Source organism: Bubalus bubalis, chromosome 4 (assembly GCF_019923935.1).
Source record: "Bubalus bubalis isolate 160015118507 breed Murrah chromosome 4, NDDB_SH_1, whole genome shotgun sequence".
NCBI lineage: Eukaryota > Metazoa > Chordata > Mammalia > Artiodactyla > Bovidae > Bubalus > Bubalus bubalis.
In genome coordinates, this window is record NC_059160.1 from 11153650 (window position 1) to 11171887 (window position 18238).

Here is an 18238-nt window from a genome sequence, read left to right on the forward strand (position 1 = left end):
AAGGAATTAAATGTTCTGTCCTCTTGGATTGGGGTTCCCTGCACAGGGAATCCCCACCTCCAGGAATAATGATTAAATTTATGGCTTTAAAAGGAAACCTTGAAATTTGAAGGAAGAGAGGAGAGGGATGTAGATGGAACAGAAGTCATGTTGGGCAAGATGAATCAGAAGAATCAGAAGGGATTCCCATGAAGCTGAGGGGTCGTGTAGAACTCTGCGGAAGTGATTGTCAGCAATGTGCTGGAGGGCAGTGTGCTCAGCTAGAGGGCAGTAGAGTGTAAATTCATTGGCAGAGCACTTCTCAATCAAAATCTTATTGGGCTGAGGACTTCCCTGGTGGTCCAGTGGTTAAGACCCTGTGCTTCCCCTGCAGAGGGAGTGGGTTCAATCCCTGAAACTAACATCCTGCATGTCGCCTGGCCAGATAAGTAAATAAATAATAATCTTAAAAAAAAAATCCTACCGGCTTTTTTCATGGAAATTGACAAGCCGATTCTAAACTTTGGGTGGAAACTCAAAGGACCGAGACTCTCCAAAGCCATTTTGGAAAAGAATAAAGTTCAGTCTTTGCTAACCCCTTGTCATGTTTGCATTTCTGGTGTCAGAGCACGTGGCTGTGTGTCTTGGAAACATTGAAAAATTGCAGATATGATGTTTGCCCCCAGATATTTCAACAAGCATCTTCTAAGAAGAAGGATGGCTTACCTAAACATTACGCACAGAAGAAAATGAACAAGAACCCCCTAACGTTCAGTTCCTGTTCAAATTCTCCAAATCATGCCCCACGTGTTTTCACAGTTGCTTTTCTCAAACCAGGGCTCACCGAAGTTTCACAACGCATGAGGTGATGTCACCTCTTTCAATTGAGAACATTTCCCTAGCTGGTTTTGTTTTTAAAATGATACTGAATATTCCACACTTTCTACTCATCTGGCAGTTTCTTGGTGGTGCCTCCGCATGACTTTTTTTATTCTCTGCACTTCCTGTAGACAGGGAGTGAGGTCTGAAGGCTCAGTTTGATTCAGGTGAAATGCTTCGGCAAGAGCACCTTCCAGGTGATGCTGTGTATTTCACAGGACATCACACCAGGAGGCTACGAGGTCAGCCGCCGTATTACTTGATTTCCTTTGGACAACTCTGTAGAGATCTATTGACATACTGTGTGCGATGTACCTGTTTAAAGGGTCCAGGCTATGAAACCACCACCGCAGCTTGTCTCCCTACAGTCCCTGCGGAGTCCAATCACCTGGTGACCAGCAGAGAAGCAAGACTTTTAGTTTCATCAAGACCTCGTCAGGCCCCCAGGCCCACCCCTGCCTGAGGCTCTAGACTCAGAAAGACCCAGGGTGGAGGCCTTGAGAGGCTTCTGCTGAGCTGTGAAGGCGCAGCCCCACTGGGGTCGGGGGACAGAAGTCAGACCCCAAGGGGGAAATGGTTGTTGGGGAGTTGGGGTCCCTCAGAAAGCAAGTCCTGGGGTGCTGGCTGGAGGGGACAGAGTGACCCTCCGGGCAAGGCCGAGAGGAGCTCAGCACTGCCCCCCCAACCTGTGTTCTGTGCTCTCAGATCCAGGTGCTCATTCAGTTCCTTGGAGCTCATTTCTGGGTTTGCACAGAGCAGGTTGACGGATAAGCCTGCAGAGCCTGAGACCCAGATGAGAGGGGAGGGGGAAACCCTGTTTGCTCTGCAGACACGAGGCCCGGCCTGGCCAGGTTCCACTGCCACCACCATCTGTGGGGTGGTGACGTGGGTTTTATAGACCTGCAAATAAGCCTGCAGAGATGATGTGATTTACCCCAGGCCACAGAGCTACAGCTCTGTGTGCACAAGGATTACATATAAATAATCAGGTGTTTTTTTTTTTAAACTGAGATGTAGTTGATTTACAATATTGTATCAGTTGCAGGTGTACAACATAGTCATTCAATACGTTAATAGATTACACTCAGTTTAAAGTTATTATAACGGAATGTACAATATCCTGTAGCTTATCTACTTTATACATAATAGTTTGTTCCTCTTCCTCCCCAGCACCTACCTTGCCCCTCTCCTCTTTCCTTTCCCCTGGTAACCACTGATTTGTTCTCTGTATCTGTGGATCTGTTTTCATTTGTCCTGAACCAGACTTGGGTCTACCTGCCCGGGCGCAGTAAAGCCAATCTTCCAGGCTCTCATGGGTTGTGGTGAAAGAACAGTGTTTAATGCAAGATGTGCAATGTGGGGACAGGTGGGGAGAACGGGCCACTCAGGCTCAGAAGACTTGGCCTTCCCTTTGCTTTCAGGGAAGGGTTTTAAAAAGGCAACATTAGGGGAGAGGGTTGCAGGGGCTTGAGAGTCCATGAAGGCCACCTACCCGGCAAGCTGCGTGGAGATGGGGAGAGAGATGGAGGCGCACGGAATGAGGGCTTAGTTCTGTTCACGACGTGGAAGCAGGAAGCAGCAAGTGCAGGGGAATGTCAGGTGTCCCTGTCCCCTCACGGGCCCAGGTCAGTTCAGTCACTCAGTCGTGTCCAACTCTTTGCGACCCCGTGAACCACAGCATGCCAGGCTTCCCTGTCCATCACCAACTCCCAGAGTTTACCCAAACTCATGTCCATCGAGTCGGTGATGCCATTCAACCATCTCATCCTCTGTTGTCCCCTTCTCCTCCTGCATTCAATCTTTCCCAGCATCAGAGTCTTTTCAAATGAGTCAGCTCTTTGCATCGGTGGCCAAAGTATTGGAGTCACAGCTTCAGCATCAGTCCTTCCAATGAACAAGGCCCAACTCATACCTAGTTCTTTGGGCAATCAGATCAATAACCACATCTGCCTTGTGGGGACAAAGGGAGAAGTGGGCAGAAGCAGGCCTGATGAGGGGAAGAGGCCGGAGCCCAGCCAGACCCACTCTGACCCTGGAGAGCAGAGCAGCAGGGAGGCTGAGGGCCTCTCACAGGCTGGCCACGCCCAGGGTGGGGCCTGGCTCCCTTACGCCACTCAAGGAGGCATTCATAACCCAAGCAGAACAGATTAATCACAGGGCAAGTCTCCAGTCTGTCTCAGCTGATCGAAAGTATCATTTACAAGCTTTGGCACGCACTTTGTCATTGCTGGTAACGCCTTGTTGCTGACCGTGACTGGAGGGGCAGCTCCTGGGGGGTGCCCACCTAGCTCCTTCTCCCGGAGCTGGACAAGCAGTGTCTACTGGAGTCCTTCTCCTTTCTTGAGCCTGGACTCCAGAGCTCAGGGTACCGGGTGGAAGTAGGGGGTGGGGCTCCAGCAGAGGAGTGGGGAGAGCAGTGAATTCCCGGAATGGACTCAATTGTCCATGAGGATGATCTGTAACTATTTCTAACTAAGATGTTGTTTCTGGGACTGGTTAGTTTTACACAGGGAATTATGAAGGTTGGTCTGAATCAGTTGGAGAAGGCAATGGCAACCCACTCCAGTACTCTTGCCTGGAAAATCCCATGGGCAGAGGAGCCTGGTAGGCTGCAGTCCATGGGGTCTCTAGAGTCGGACATGACTGAGCGACTTCACTTTCACTTTTCACTTTCATGCACTGGAGAAGGAAATGGCAACCCACTCCAGTATTCTTGCCTGGAGAATCCCAGGGACAGGGGAGCCTGGTGGACTGCCATCTATGGGGTCGCACAGAGTCGGACATGACTGAAGTGACTTAGCAGCTTAGCAGCTGAATCAGTTTAATAATAAAAAAGAAGCTTTAATGTTTATAGGGCTTCCCTTATAGCTCAGTTGGTAGAGTCCGCCTGTAATGCAGGAGACCCCAGGTTGATCCCTGGGTCTGGGTCGGGAAGAACCCCTGGAGAAGGGATGGGCTACCCACTCCAGTATTCTTGGGCTTCCCTTGAGGCCCTGCTGGTAAAGAATCTACCTGCAATGTGAGAGACCTGGGTTCGATCTCTGGGTTGGGAAGATCCCCTGGAGTAGGGAAAGGCTACCTACTTCAGTATTCTGGCCTGGAGAGAATACTGTACAGTCCATGGAGTTGCAAAGAGTCGCACACAACTGTGTGACTTTCACTTTCACTTTGCATGCTTATAGCTTTCAAAGTAATTTAAAATAAAGGTTTTTTGGGCCGGCCCTGCAGCTCGTGGGGCCTTCGTTTCCTGACGGGAAGTCAGCCTGTACTGTCCGTGGTGAGAGCGCAGAGTTCTAACCACTGGACCGCTGGGGAGAACCCAGAGTACATGCACATGATCTCCTCTTCCCACCATCCCTTGTTCCCGTCCCTCCCATCTCCATGTCCTTGCTTCATTCAAAACCAGTGCTGTGCCTTTTTCTATATGATGGTGGGTAGAGGAGAAGCATCTGGATTTTGTGGATCATCCATTTAATTTCTTCTCTTTTGTCCCCTTTCAACCTTTGACCATTAACCGAAAGGAAGATGTGGGGGATGCATTGAGTCACTGCAATGAGGTTGGAGACCATGCCCGGAGTCAGAGTCCCCGAGTTTCCCCTTTGGGGATTAGACGTCAGTGGGGGGTTAAGTACGGTCCTGCAAGTCCAGAAAACGGTCCAGGCGGTGAGAAGGGCAAGACGACCAAGCCAACGAGGACATTGTTAAGAAATTTATTTGCAATTCTTGTTTTTTGTTTTTTTTTGTTTTTTTGTTTTTTAAATAACATCATTCCTTAGATAAAAATGCAATCTTACAGGAATATACACAGCGTCTCACAGAGATGGCCCTGAAGCTCTTCTCGACGCCCTGGCCTTTCTCGAAGTGAGAAGGGACATGGGCGAGGCCACTGACTCAGGTGACGATGTTACAAACTGTACAACAGTATTTACAACATGAGAGGGCCCGCAGGGAGGTGTGGGGGGCGTGGTGGGGGGGGTGCCGACTGTCTGAGAACCAGTGTGATTCTGTGAGTGGGGGGATTTGAGGGGACTCTGAGCCGTGACGAGAGGAGCAGAGGGGCTGTGTCTGGACCCTCCCGCATGGAGGACCTCGGCTGGGCGGCTCGAGGGGCATCCACATAAAACAGGAAAGAAGTGCCTGGTGCTTCACCAGCGGGAGCCTGCCACCCTCACCCTCAGTGGACATGTTTTCCATGGGTGGTTCTCGCTGCCACATCACAGACTGGTCCAAACCTGCTCACCTTGGACATCTCAGCCTCGGAGCAGAGCTTCCTTGCACAGGGCTCCAGAATAAAGGGATGCGGAGGGGGAAAGGCAGGAAGCAGGTCATCGGGTGGGAGGTCAAGGCCGGATTCTGAGGGTGGGGGGATGCACTCGATACAGGCAGGCCCCCCAGGGCCTCACGTCTGGGGCTCAGGGCCACCTCGTGAGGGAGACCGTGGCACTGGGCTGTTTGTTTACAAGCCATCTCCCTCGAGTCCCAGGTTCTGTTTCCCTTTCAAGCCTTGGCGTGGCTTCTCCACGGTGGAGGTGTTGGGCGGGGAGCTTGCCTGCTGGGACCCATCTATGCACAGGAGCTTCCCCTGGCCGGCCCCGCTCCTGGAAGCAGGACCCGCAGGAGCTGGAGTGGGTGACAGAGGCCAGACCCCGTCTCCCTCATCCCGGCCCACAGACCCAAGGGCACCGAGGACGGTGGCGTGGGAGCCTCAGGGCCGCGTGGTGAGCAGGCACCACTGTGCCCAGACATGACCTGCAGACACGACTCCCCAACACAAACAGCCTCTACCCCACAGCTGCTCTGATGTGACCTTGGAGGAAACTGTTTCTCACGCACAAGCGATCCCAGGTGGCAAACTTGTTAATTCACGTGGGCTCAGTGTCCCGGTGCCTTTCTGAGAGCCGGATCCCAGCTAGGCCACTTGTTCTGAAATGGGGACCTGAACGCCTCACAAAGGGCTGCAGGCCGCGGGCTCGCCTGAACTCTCCTCAGTCACCTGGTGAACCGAGCTAGGGCCCGGATGTCCCTGATTTCCCACAGAAAGGGAGCCTCTGGGGACAATGCTGCCTCGGGCTCTGCCCTGAGGCTCCAGCCATTGGCCCACCTCAGCCTCATAGTACCTCCCGCATGTCCTGGGGCAACCATCCAGGAGGGGGCTCTGCTGACACTCCAGGCGGCCCCCGGGTACCCCCCACCCACCCCTTGGCTGTGGACCAAGTCTCCTGAGTTCACGGCAGGAAAACTTCGATTTTAGGAGTGGTGGAATGTTCTAGAAGGGCAACGACATTTAGTTTATAGTCACTCCAATGGGCACCTTTTCCCGGGGTGGGGGAACCCCTGCTTCTCTCTGCAGCCAGTGCTCAGCCTTCTAAGAGGAGGATCAGCCTGGGAGGGCCAGCATCTGCCCCTGTCAGGTGTGTGCACGTGTGTGTGCACGTAAGCGCGTGTGCAGGTGAGTGCGTGTGTACATGAGTGTGTGTAGACGTGTGCACGGGCGTGCCTCAAGCATCTCCCCAACAACAGGAAGCCTGGCAAAACCCATTTACCTGATAGTTTGCTCTCTGGCCCCACAAGGCAGCGCTTTGTTGCTTTGACACAAAAATAAATAAAATAAATTAAGACACAAAGAAACAATGTCAGAATCGGCTCGCAGGGCACCCCCCCTCACCCAACTGGGGGAGGAGGGAAAATGGGGGTGGGGGTGGGGGGGCACCGGGAGAGGGAGGGAGGTCCCCCTGACGGTACAGCCGCTGGGAAAGCTGGACACTGGCTTCCCAGGGTGACCTCAGGTCGCCCCTCCCCGTGCCCTCCGCCTGCCTTCAGGGCCCACGGCCCACGTGTGGGAAGGGGGTCCGCAGAGGAGGGGGCGGCGGGGGCAGACACCACACACGTCCGGGGAGGGTGGTTCGGCTGGGAAATAAGCTGGAGTGGAATTTTATTTTTTCTTCTTCTGAAGCAGATCTCGGGGTCTCGGCCCCTCTACCGTCCCGGCCAAGGTGGGCAGTCACCACAGACGTTTCCATGGAAAGAAGCTGCAGACACGAGGGTCAAACAGGCCCTGTGTCCCCATTTCCCTTCGGGTCTGTGCTAGTGCTCGCCGCAGACCAGAGCCTGGCCTGGGCACCTGGAGGGTGGACACCAGGTTGCCCTTCCCTGGCCGTTGCTGCCTCTCAGACATGACATGCCTGTCCCTGCAGGTTCCTCGGCGGGGCGGGGAGAGGCCACCACCGTCCTTGGCCACATCTGTGATGAGGTGTGACAAGGCTGCCAGCACAGATCCCCGCTCCCGCCACCTCCTCCCTGTGCTGCTCTAAGTCCCTTCTGTTTCCTGGCCTTTGGGGTGGGGGCACGTGCTATCACCCGCCCCCTGGAAAACAGCCTCACCCCCTCCATGACCTCCACACTCTTCCTTCCAGGGGCTCCTTTTCCTCAGAAAGACGCTTCATCGGACTTGGAGGGCGAGGTGCCCTTAGCTGACCGCTGGGGAGATGGTCTGAGGGGGGGATGGTGGGGAGGACGTGATGGGCAGCTCCTGATGACCCCCAGAGCTTGGAAGCTGGAGCGCAGAGGAGGATAAAGACGGGGTGCACAAGACTCTGGGGTCCAGCCAGACTGAGAAGATGAGGGAAGCGACTGGAACAGAGAGCTTCTGAACGAAGTCGAGAAAAACGCATGAATCGAGCTGAAATCTGGGGGGTTAAAATCACCCTTTCTTCCCCAAGACCAAAAAGAACTTTCTAGGAGGGGGTGGGAAGGAGACAAGCTCCTGAGTAACTGTAAGATCAAGGTGGAAACAAGAGCTTGCCTGTCAGCGGACAAACACAAGCCAGGTTCACGAACCCTGGACCCAAACTCTTCAGGCGCGTGGGGTCCTCGGCCACTGTGGCTTTTCTCCAGCCACCCAAGGGTTTCAGAAGACTCGATGGCTCTGCTTTTGAGAAGGCGCTATGTCAGGTGCAGAGATGGGGACCATGCTGCGGACGAGGCTCAGGAGGACAGGTGTCACATGTCTGTCCAGTGCTAGCCCGGCCTGCGCTCAGGCCCAGGGAGACCCTTCCTTGGACAGGTCTTCCCGACAGACCAGCAGGCAGTGGGGAGGCCTGCGGTGTGAGATGGGGTGAGGGCGCCATTGGCAGGGCCTAGCACGAGCTGGCCGGTGAGACTTGGTGGCACAGATGGAAAGTGCAAAATAGAAACGAAAGGCAGTACAAGGAGGCCATGTGTGTGCGGGTGTGTGGTGGAGGCCCGCTGAGGGCCCGTATTTCTCACCCGGGGGCCAAATGCGCAGCGGGAACCAGGAACCACTGCCGAAAGGCTCTGTTCTCCACCCTAGCTGACATCCTAGTGGCTGAGGCAGACATGGGGGAAGGGGACAAGGGACTTGAACGAAAGGTCTAGAAGACCACGGTGGCACCGAGGAGCAGCCTGAGATGGGAAGAGCTGGGCCTGGAGGAACAGGGCGCAGCCTGCTGTCCCCAGCCTGCGTTCACCGGGGGCTGAGCATCAGCCCATCACAGGAAAATCAGCCCATCACAGCAAAGCACATCTTTACAGAGGAAGGGGCTGCTCACATGAGTCAGCGCCGAGATGGGCTGGGTGAGCCAGGCACTGGAGGCAACTTGACGGGGAGGGTCTAGATGAATGCCTAGGTCCTGTTTCCCCAAACTGGTCACGTTTCAATGCTCACTGCTGGAATCTCCTTGAGGATTCAGCACCCAACAGAGATGCCCCCCAGTGCCTCCAGTCCCATCCTCACCGCCAGCTCCCCACGCACCCCCCCCAATCCTGCTCCCTCCGTGGCTGCCACACCATGATGGCAGACTCTGGAGGAGACCCCTGAAGGTGGAGAAGTGAGTCGGATGCCCTTGACTTTGGATGGACGAGATGTCACCTGCTACTTGGCTCCAGCCGAGGACTCCCTCTCCTCCACCCTCCTGGTCAGTGGACACATTCCTAAGGAACGCTTGTGCTGGGGGATGCCTAGCAGTGAGGTGAGCCACCTCTCCTGGGGGAGGGGGCCCTGTGCCTGCCTGTGATGGAAGAGGCTGGTCAGGGCACCCCATGACCCCTCACGGTGCGGGGCTGTCCCCGGAGAAATCCCAAATCCAAGAACCGGGGCAGAGCGGACAGAGTGAGGGTGGAATAGATGAGTCCTGGTCTCTCAAAGCAAGATACGGATACATCCACACCCAGGCTCGGGAAAGTGGAGGCAAACAGAAGCGAACACAAGATATGCAAAACAGCGATGCCCAAGCCTGCGTGGGACCCATACGGGTGGTGCCGGCACTCGTCACACAAGCGAGAAGAAGAGCCGTCCCATTTCCCAGCCACATGTAGAAAAGCACTTAAGAGCTCAAAGGTAAGGCTTGTCACACTCCAAATACAAAATGATTTACTTACATGCAGCAAATATACAAGAAGTGAATTCAAAAACAAACTTAATTCATTATATTCGCTTGGCACAATTGCAATTCAGTTTTAAAAAAATATTTGTAAAATACTGAGACTGACCTGAATTCAAGTATAACGGTCTCTTCAGCAGAAACACCATCAACGCAGTGAAACGTTACATAGAACAAATCGAAGCGAAAAGCCTTCTGAGTTTCTCCCTTAAATTTCTGTGTGGTTTTTTTAAATACAGTTTTAATGCCAACACAACTCACAATTGTATTTTTAAAATGAATATTATTGCATTGTTTTTGCATATCTTGTGGGACAGAAAATGCAGTTACTGATTCCCGTTTCAGAAGCGGAGACAGTGGTTTGTTTTTGCTTTCAAACGGCCCCAGATTCAGACCTCCCTACGGCTGAGCCTGAAGGGGACCTGTGGGAGGCCTGGCGGCTGCAGACTGGCCCCCACCACACACACACCACCCGCCGCACACACGGCACACACACTCGGAGACCCCGGGCACCCACTACTATACACGCTTGTGCAAGACCCTACACCTTTAAATTAGGAAACCAAACCAAAAAAATCTTGTCACTACCTGCGGAAATTATAACAAATTATTGGGTGTACATGATGGCTGACAAAACCCTCCTACGGCGGCTCAGCTGAATCCTCCGTAGAAAAAGAAACCGACCGCTAAATAACACAACAAAACCAAATCCAATCTACATTTGCAAAAGTGAAGACAGTAAGGTGCGTGGCTGCAAAACTTTGTAAACACTCTTCTTTCTCCCCTCCCCCTGGGAAAACAAAATTATATATTAAAAAAAAAAAACCCAAATGAAAACTACAACATGCTGTCAAGAAAAATGTCAAACCCCAAAACAAAAGCGCACTGGACAGTCACCACTGGTCTTGTCCCGGCGGGCATGCCCGCTCCCCTGGCCCCGCGACTGTGGCCTGGCAGGAAGGGTCCAGACACAGGTAGCGTGGGTGGCCATGGCCGGCCTCCTCCTCCCCAGGGGGGGCCGGGTCCTCTTTCCTTCTGTGGACGCACAGGGCCCTGGCTCTATGGGGACAGTGAGGCTCATACAGAATATGTGCAAAATGAGTTTTTTACAAGCAAAGTTGAAAGACACCCGTTTAGCATAGGGTCCTTTGGGTGAGGGCTGGGGAGCCAAGGTGGACCCCTCCCTGGTGCCCGCGCCCCCGCCCCCACCGCCCCCCGCCGGACACGGACTGCGGCTGCTCCTCTCCTGGCCACCGACTTGGTCTTGTCCCCACGAAATGAATGAAGACGCTGTTCCGGTTAACTCCAGGCCGCGAGAACAGTGAGGCACTTCTGAAACGAACCCATTAGGAACATTGAGACAAATAAAAAGCCGGCGTCTCCGGCCCGGCTGCTACAGGCCGCTGGCGAAGGCCCTGCTGTCCCGGGGCTCCTCTGCGCCCTGGCGGGGCTCGGCGCTGGGCGCCCAGGCTGCGTCCTCCACGCCCCCCGCTCGGTCCGGCCCCGGGTCCCTGCAGTTTGCACACGGGAGCAGGGTGCCGTTGGGGCTCTGCCCGGCACCCCCGCTGAGGATGTCATCGGCTGCGCTCTCCATCTCCTCGATGGTCATGTCGCAGGCGTCGGCCAGCTCCTGCGTGGTGGCCTCGAGGAACCTGGGGTCCTGAGCAAACTGCCCCAATCCTTCCGAGATCAAGACCTGGGAGACAGGGACCGGGGACGTTACTGTGAGCCCAGCCCTTCCCCGTGGGGCTGGCGCAGGGGCTTCCGAGGGGTCACTTGGGGAAGAGAGAGTGTGTGTGTATGCGTGTATGTGTGCACACGGGTGTGGATGTGCCTACATGCCAGGAAGGAGTGTGACGGAGCGCCCCCAGGACACTCAGGCGTGCAGGCCCGAGGAGAGACCTCTCGGGGTGGGGTATCGTCATCAAATGCAGGCAGGCTGCGTGCATGGAGGAAGCAGGGGCCTGGTCCTCCCCCGGATCCTCCCCCGGGGGTGCCCTGATCCCTCACGGGACTCTTCCCAGGCAACTTTCAGGCTTCTCTGGTGCCACCTGGCCCAGTGCCCCAGCTGCATTTTGGGGCTGAGGATCCGGGGACAGTGTGTGTGTGTGTGTGTGTGTGTGTGTGTGTGTGTGCGTGCGCGTGTGTGTGGAACATGCCTGGCACCTGCCCCGTTTGTCCCAAAGCACCTGCCCCCTTCCTGGTGGCCTTGGGGATGCAGCAGGTGAGCCTAGGTGACCCCCTCCTGTCCAGTCTGCTCCCCACCTGCCTCTTCCCCTCCTCCTGCTCTGAGTTCCCTCACGGCCCCCTCCCTGCAGGGCTCCACTGATCTGGCTGGTGTGACCGCTCTTCCTCAGCCTGCTCTCGGAGACCCGAGTGAGTGTCTTTCTGGCCAAGAGACTTGATGTTCCATGTGCTTGGGAGAACCAGGGTCCCCTCCGTTCTGCCTGAACCCCCCCACTGCCCAGTCCTCAGGCACTGCCCAAGCACTCACCGCCTCCACCAGGCTGCTGGCACTGCCATGGAACGGACGGCCCTGGGGCCCTGCCGGGCTGGGCACAGTGAGTGACACGGGCCGGGCCCTCCGGGGGGTGCCAACAACCCCGCAGGGTGTGGGCTCCCCGACGTGGGGGTCGCAGTGGATGGATGGGAAGCTGCTGGTGAGCTTGTCGCTGGACTCAGCCCCCTCCAGCCGCAGGGTGGGCACAGGCCGCGGAGGCCAGGCTGGGCCAGGTGTGGCGGGGGGTGTGAGGCGTGGTGGGGGGAGGGTCCCGGGAGGATGGCTTCTCTGCAGGAGGGGGCTCAGGCCCGCCACTGCCAGCGCCTGTGGACAGGATGGAAGAGTGTGAGTCAGGGGACCTCCACCCTGTCCCTGTCTCTGACCCCTCCCGGCATTTGCACCCTCCCAGTCACGCACCCAGACCCAGGGATCGTCTCAACTGCCCTAACAGACCCTGTGACATCAGTCAGCCGGGATCCTTCTCCACTGAGCTCAGAAGGCCAAGGCCCAGAGGGCTCACGGTCATCTTCCCTCTAGTCCCAGCCCTGCCCTCGTTAGCTGTGTATTCTCTCCATCAGCTCTGATGTGATGGGCCATGGGGAATGACCCTGCCTAGAGGGGAGGCCCAGCCTGAGGGCCAAAGATGGGTTGGAGGGGATCACGAAGGCAGAACAAAGAGAGGGAGGGTCTTCCTTCGGGCACCATCAGCAGAGACGGAGAGACCAGCTCCTCGGTATCCCTCAGCAGTGCACGTGGTGTTCCCAGCCTGCCGGCCTCTCCTCCCTGGGGCCCCCAGAGAGCTGCTGACATTCCAGAAAGCCCCATGGAGACCACGCGTTCTCTGGCGACAGCACTCAGGCTGAGCAAAACCTGAGCAGAAATGCCCTCACCCGGGCAGAGCCGCTTTGTCTGTCTTGTGCTGACTATAAGCCCTGATGGGCACCGAACACCTTTGGGATAAAAAAGCCATTTAAAGCAAAAGCCCATGATAAGGAAGCGTAATCAAGGAGGTGAGAAGGTGGGGGAGAGTCCAATTTAGACCCTGATTTGCCAGGAGAAGAGAGACCGGCCTCAGGGATTGTTCAGCTGTTGGAAACCTCCGTCGGGTCTAAGGTCCTAAGAGTAGCTTGAAGCTGGGGGTCTTGGGTTTCACCCCCTCATTTGCAATCACTCAGGCCAAGAGCCAGTTCAACTACTGAATCTGCCTGGACCTTCTTTCCTGACATATCTCTGCCCTGACCATGTTGCTGGAAGATTCTTTGGTTATTTCCATATTTCACGGATTGAATTCTGTGCTGCTCAATGTTCAGGCTCTAGCTACGAGTGACAGTTGGTTCTGGGGAGGGAACAGCTGGCCACTGGAGGGAGATGAGAGCTGCTGGTCCTTCCACCCTCCCAGGGGCTCTCCAGGACCGCTTGGGTGTCCTGCCTGGGGGTACACGGTCCTTGGGTGCGCAGAGCCCTTCCCTGGAGGCTATTTGGGCAGGGGGAGGGGACGCAGCAGTGGTGTGGGACAGGAAGGGCGCCTGGGGGTCTGGAGGTCTGCTCCTCGTCACAGGGCACCCAGCCCGCGGGGCAGGGGCAGCGGCCTGTCCCCAGGTGGGGCTACCTGATGGTGAACCAGATGCAAAGGCAGGACTGTCTTCTGAGAGACGTCTCCCCCAGGGTTCTTCTGTCGCTTCAGACATTCAAGGTGGAAGGAGGCCCTCCGACCTGCACACGAGGGACGACTCAGCACGGAAGGAGGACGCGGCTGCGACAGCTCACACCCAGGCAGGGACGTCCCCGCACAGAGGCGGCAGCAGCACACGCCCAGCCCCAGGCCAGCTCCACCCTGGGGTCCGTCTGGGAGGCCATCGCAGCCAGGCCTTGACATTCTTTGGTCCCCCTTGTGTGCCTTGTCATCACTGGGGAGGGGGTGACTGCCTCTAGAGAAGGGGGTGGGGTTACCCAGGGAGGTGGGAGGGGATGGGGTTACCTAGGGAGGCGGAGCGCAGGAAGCCCCTCTTTGGGGACAGACGGATGTCCCTCCTGTCCTCCTCGGGGGGAGTCAGCTGCCGATTCTCGTCATCCTGGTAGGAGAGCCTGGAACACAGGACTTGAGACTGTCACCCCAGGACTTCTGATTCTCTCTTAGTGAGGGGACCCCCGACGCTGCTTTCTATAGGCCACGCGGCAGCAGAAGCTCCCAGCTTCTCTGGCCTGTTCCCTGTGTGCCCCCCACGCCTCTGATGCTGGCAGGTGTGCAAACGTTGGTCACCATTGCTGAGAAAGCTGGAACACAGTTCTCGGTCCACAGCTTCTCTCTGGAATGGCCTGGACCCCTCCGTGCTCACAGGTGGATGCTGTTTATGCAGCCCCTCCCAGTGTGAGCCTATCGTGCCTCCCTACACTCTCCCGGCCTGCCCACCCTTGGTCAGTGGGAGCACAGACATGCGGTCGTTGGTGACAGATGGTGGGGGGACTTTGGGGTGTCTAGTCAGTCAATGGCTCCTGGGGGAACTCAGTGGGAAACGGCTCCTCCTGGCCTGGGGCACATGATGGCCGCTTGCGAGGGTTGAACTCGGACCCCCAGGCACCGAGCCTGCATTCACTGCGCCCGGGCCTGGGGCACTTCCCTGAAAACAGCCGCTGCAGGCCCTAGGCTGATTGCACAGGCCCTAGTGGAGCTGCCTTGGCACTCAGCCCTTCCTGTTGCCAACGTGGCTGCCACCTGTGCTCTCAGGGCAGCGGCTGTCCTCCGGCTGCGCTGACCACGAGCCAGGAAGGTGCTGGATAAAACCCACCAGACGTTCCTCTTACTGTCAGCTTGGTCACCCTCCTGTAACACTGTCTTACTTTTCAGGTTGTCCCCACTCCTGAAGACCCAGCTTCTGTTGGACCCTTAGCTTCTCTGAATGTCTGTGTCCTGCTGTCTGCACTGCTGGGTGAGCAGCTATGTAGGCAATCTCCTCTGCTTTCCTCCCTGAGATCCTCTCATAATCCCTCACTGGCTGCCGAGGCCGGCTCATCCACGCTGGGCAGTGGCCTGTGAGCACCGAGTGTGCGCAGAGGGCACGGATGATGCCGAGTGGCCACGTATTACTCCCTCCTCGGAACGTCAGAAGCCAGAAGGACTGGCAGTTCCTCGTGATGAAGCGTTTCTCTCAGGAAAGCGTCTAACAGGCTTCAGCTTGGTGAATAGTCACAGGTTATTAATAGTTAGGAGACTTGGCAACGAATCTTCACGAAACAGTGCTGCCTTTGTGACGCTGGCCACGCTACTTCCTGCTGTCCTGTCCCGTCCTTGCTTTCTTTTAGGGGTGCTGATTGTAACTGACTGAGCACATGTCACAGCCCCCTCACAGGTCTGGATCTGCAGTTTAAAAACCCGTCCCTTTAACTGGCTCTGGTGGAGTTTTCAGTTACGGCTGCCAACAGCGCCCTCTGCTGTCAGCTTTATTATATGCAGTTTCAGGAATAGTCCTACTTAAATGTATGAAGTGTGTCTCTTTGAGACCCCATGGACTGTAGCCCCCCAGGCTTCCCTGTCCATGGAAATCTCCAGGCAATAATATTAGAGTGGGCTGCCATTCCCTTCTCCAGGAGATCTTCCCGACCCAGGGATCAAACCTGGGTCTATTGCATGGCAGGCAGATTCTTTACCGTCTGAGCCAGTCAAGGTATGCACTGTGTATCTACTGAGCTTCACTGTAAACTGTATTTATGATGTCTGGTCGCAGTCAAAAAAGCTTAGGGAGACAACATTTAGATATTTCCCTGGAAGCATCATTTCTCAAGCAAGCGTCAAGCTAACCAGAGTGGGGGGCTTCCCTCCTCTTTGCAGCTGCCGGAGGAGGAGTTGGGGGCCCCTCCCCAGGGAGGGACGAGCTTACATCTCCGTGGAGACCAGGCTGGGCTCGCTGCTGCGCTCTGCATTCTCATCCACGTGCACGGCACAGGTCTCGTCCCCAGGGGACTCTTCCTGACACAGCATGGCTATCGGGCTGTCCCGGGAGGGGCACCTAAAGTGTCCAGCATGGAGACAAAGGTCGGCAGCTGCCAGCCCCTCCCGTCCCCCACCAGGTAGGGACCACCACCACCACTGATGGACCCAGGAATGTTCCTGTTAGGGTTCCATGCGGGGAGGGGCCTCGGGATTAGGATCCAAGGAGATATGAGTTCTGAGCTGGTCAGTTTCCCCCGGCACAAGTCACATTGCCCACCCATGCCTCAGCATCCCCACCAGTACAGCTGTCTGTCTGTGTGGCTTCGGTTGTGACAAATGAAGCAGCCGATGAGATGGTGCTTTGGAAGGTGGGGTGGTCAGATCCTACATGAGGGCTGGGGTGGGGGCAGGGGGAGCGGCTGTCCCTCCTGCTGCTGTAGACAGTGGGGCCTGTGGGCACTTGCTGGGGGCTTCCTGGGGTCATAGCTGACATGCCTTGAGTTTGATGTTGATTCTTAGAGCCAAGCACAGAGAAGAGGCCTCACAAAGGGGCTTGCTCCTCTGAGCAGAGGGGCATGAGCCTGAGTCCCCTGAGCCTGAGTCCCATGAGCTGAGCCCCCTGAGCTGAGCCCCTTCACGCCAGAATGTGCCCTGGGCTGAGCTCTCCCCTGGGCCCTGGGCTTCTGTTCATTTGGTCATGTGGTCTTTAGCTCTGGTCTCTGGCCCCCTTTTCCCATCTGCGTCCATCTTTCTCCCTAAAGGTCCTGAGAGTTGGGGTCCCTTTATGCTCAGACTCACAGGGAGTCTGGAAGTCATCTCTGCTCATCCTCTCAGAACTGAGTGCGGGTCATTGTCCAGCTCTGACCCGGGGCCCATCAGCCACTCAGGGAGGATCTGGGTGGTTCTCAGGGTAAGCCCTGAGCTCCTCTGGAGGGGGTGCCCTCCCCCGGCTGAAGTACACATGAGACGGGAAGGCGTGAAGGGCAGGGGGAGGGCATGGTGGGGCACATGGGGTGAGCTGGGGCGGAGAATAACAGCAGGCGGGCAGCACCCCCTGGGGGCAGAGCTGGCCCCAGCCCCACTCAGCCCTGAGCTGCGAGGGGAGGGACAAGGCTCAGGGCTGGGGCCTTGGCTGACTCAGGCGTGGTGGTGAAGGGGGCACGGACACTAAGGTGGGGAGCCTGCTTCTGGAAGGGACGAAGGCTGCTCAGGACACGGGTTGGGGGTTAGAGGTCACTTTTGGGCCCGAGCTCCTGCTGGCACCACTGTCCTGCTCGGGTGAAGCAGCCAGATCTCCCGGCTGTGGAACCCAGAGCTGCCAATGTAAATGCTGCCTGAGGCCCAGAGCGTGGGGTGGGCACCACCGGCCCAGCACATCCCAGCTGGGAGTCCTGGCTCACCGGGGAGCAGGGAGTGGAAGGAAAGAAAGGCCAGGGGGCTGGAGACGCTGGCAGGATGACCAGGAATCGCCCCAGGCTGGGGTAGAGCAGGCGAGCGCGCCACCAAAGGGCGTCCTGCCTCTAGAAGAGGGGGGCCCCATCCCATCCCAGTTGGCCCCAAGGCCAGATTTGGGCAGAGACTTGAGAAGAGCCCTGGGGGCGGAGACTGCTGTGTCTCCAGGACGCAAACATCTCAGGGGTCGGGCCAGGGCTCCTCTGCCCTGTCTAGAGGCGGGCACCTCAGGACATGTGCTGGCCAGTGGGGCCACGGTGCCTCCCTGAGCATCCACCTGCCCTCTGGCTGGGGTCTCGGCAGCAGCAGTGGACCACCCCAGCTTGAGGGCCGAGAGGTGGGTCTGCCGGCCAAACGCTCCTCCCGAGACCCTCCGCGCCCCCAGCTTACCTCTGGGAGCTGTGCCTCCACGCGGCCTCCTGCACCCGGATGGCAGGGGACAAGGGGGGCCCGTGGGCCTCCAAGGTGCTGACAGCACCGGAGTGGAGAGCGGGGCGGGGGCAGCGGCCCAGGGCGGTGTTGTTGGCGTTGTTGATGTTGGCGTTGGAGCCTGTGGATGAGTAGCTGCTGGGGGTGAAGGTGGAGTCCACCAGCTTCTCGTGGGAGGGGGACTCGGTGTCCCCCTGGCTGTTGCCTGCCTTGCTGATGTGCAGGGGGCGCTGGGTGGTGAAGGTCTGGGGGAAGGCGCCCCGGCCGTCACTCGGGTAGTAGCCCACGTGGTTGCCGAACAGGCCGCCAGCTCTCTGCGGGAGAAGAGAGACAGAGAGGGCGGTGGGTGAAGGGGCTGGCCCACGGGGGAGGGAGGGAGCTCAACCGCGCTGGGCAGCCCTCAGCTCACCAGGCCTCTTGCCCACGGGCCTGGCAGCTTGGAAGGGCCCAGGCAGTCCCCTGAGACCCCTGGGGGAACAACAGGTGGAGGGGTGACAGGACCTCCTTCCGGGACCAATGGAATGGGGGGCAGGCACAGCGACTGTCTGGAACGGAGACCCTTCCCTGGGGCAGGCAGGCTCGTGGGGGCTGAGGGGCAGACAAAGGGGCCAGAAGGTGCCAAGGGGATTGACAGACAAGGACCCAGCTGGCTCAGTGAGCTGGAAACTGCGC

General features: G+C 57.2%; 1 protein-coding gene across 14 annotated transcripts in view; it reads right to left on the reverse strand.

The window, feature by feature from the left end:
* Positions 1-4552: 4552 nt before the first annotated feature.
* CACNA1C (calcium voltage-gated channel subunit alpha1 C) overlaps positions 4553-18238 on the reverse strand; it is a 463540-nt gene continuing 449854 nt past the window's right edge. For all 14 annotated transcript variants that reach the window (XM_044940916.2, XM_025282935.3, XM_025282924.3 and 11 more), the window contains 6 exons: positions 17528-17880; positions 15633-15761; positions 13736-13842; positions 13367-13470; positions 11752-12081; positions 4553-10953 (listed from right to left, as the gene is read on the reverse strand). In XM_044940916.2, the coding sequence (XP_044796851.1) occupies positions 10651-10953; positions 11752-12081; positions 13367-13470; positions 13736-13842; positions 15633-15761; positions 17528-17880 (1326 nt within the window). In that variant the 3' untranslated portion in view covers positions 4553-10650. The remainder of the gene's footprint in view (positions 10954-11751; positions 12082-13366; positions 13471-13735; positions 13843-15632; positions 15762-17527; positions 17881-18238) is intronic.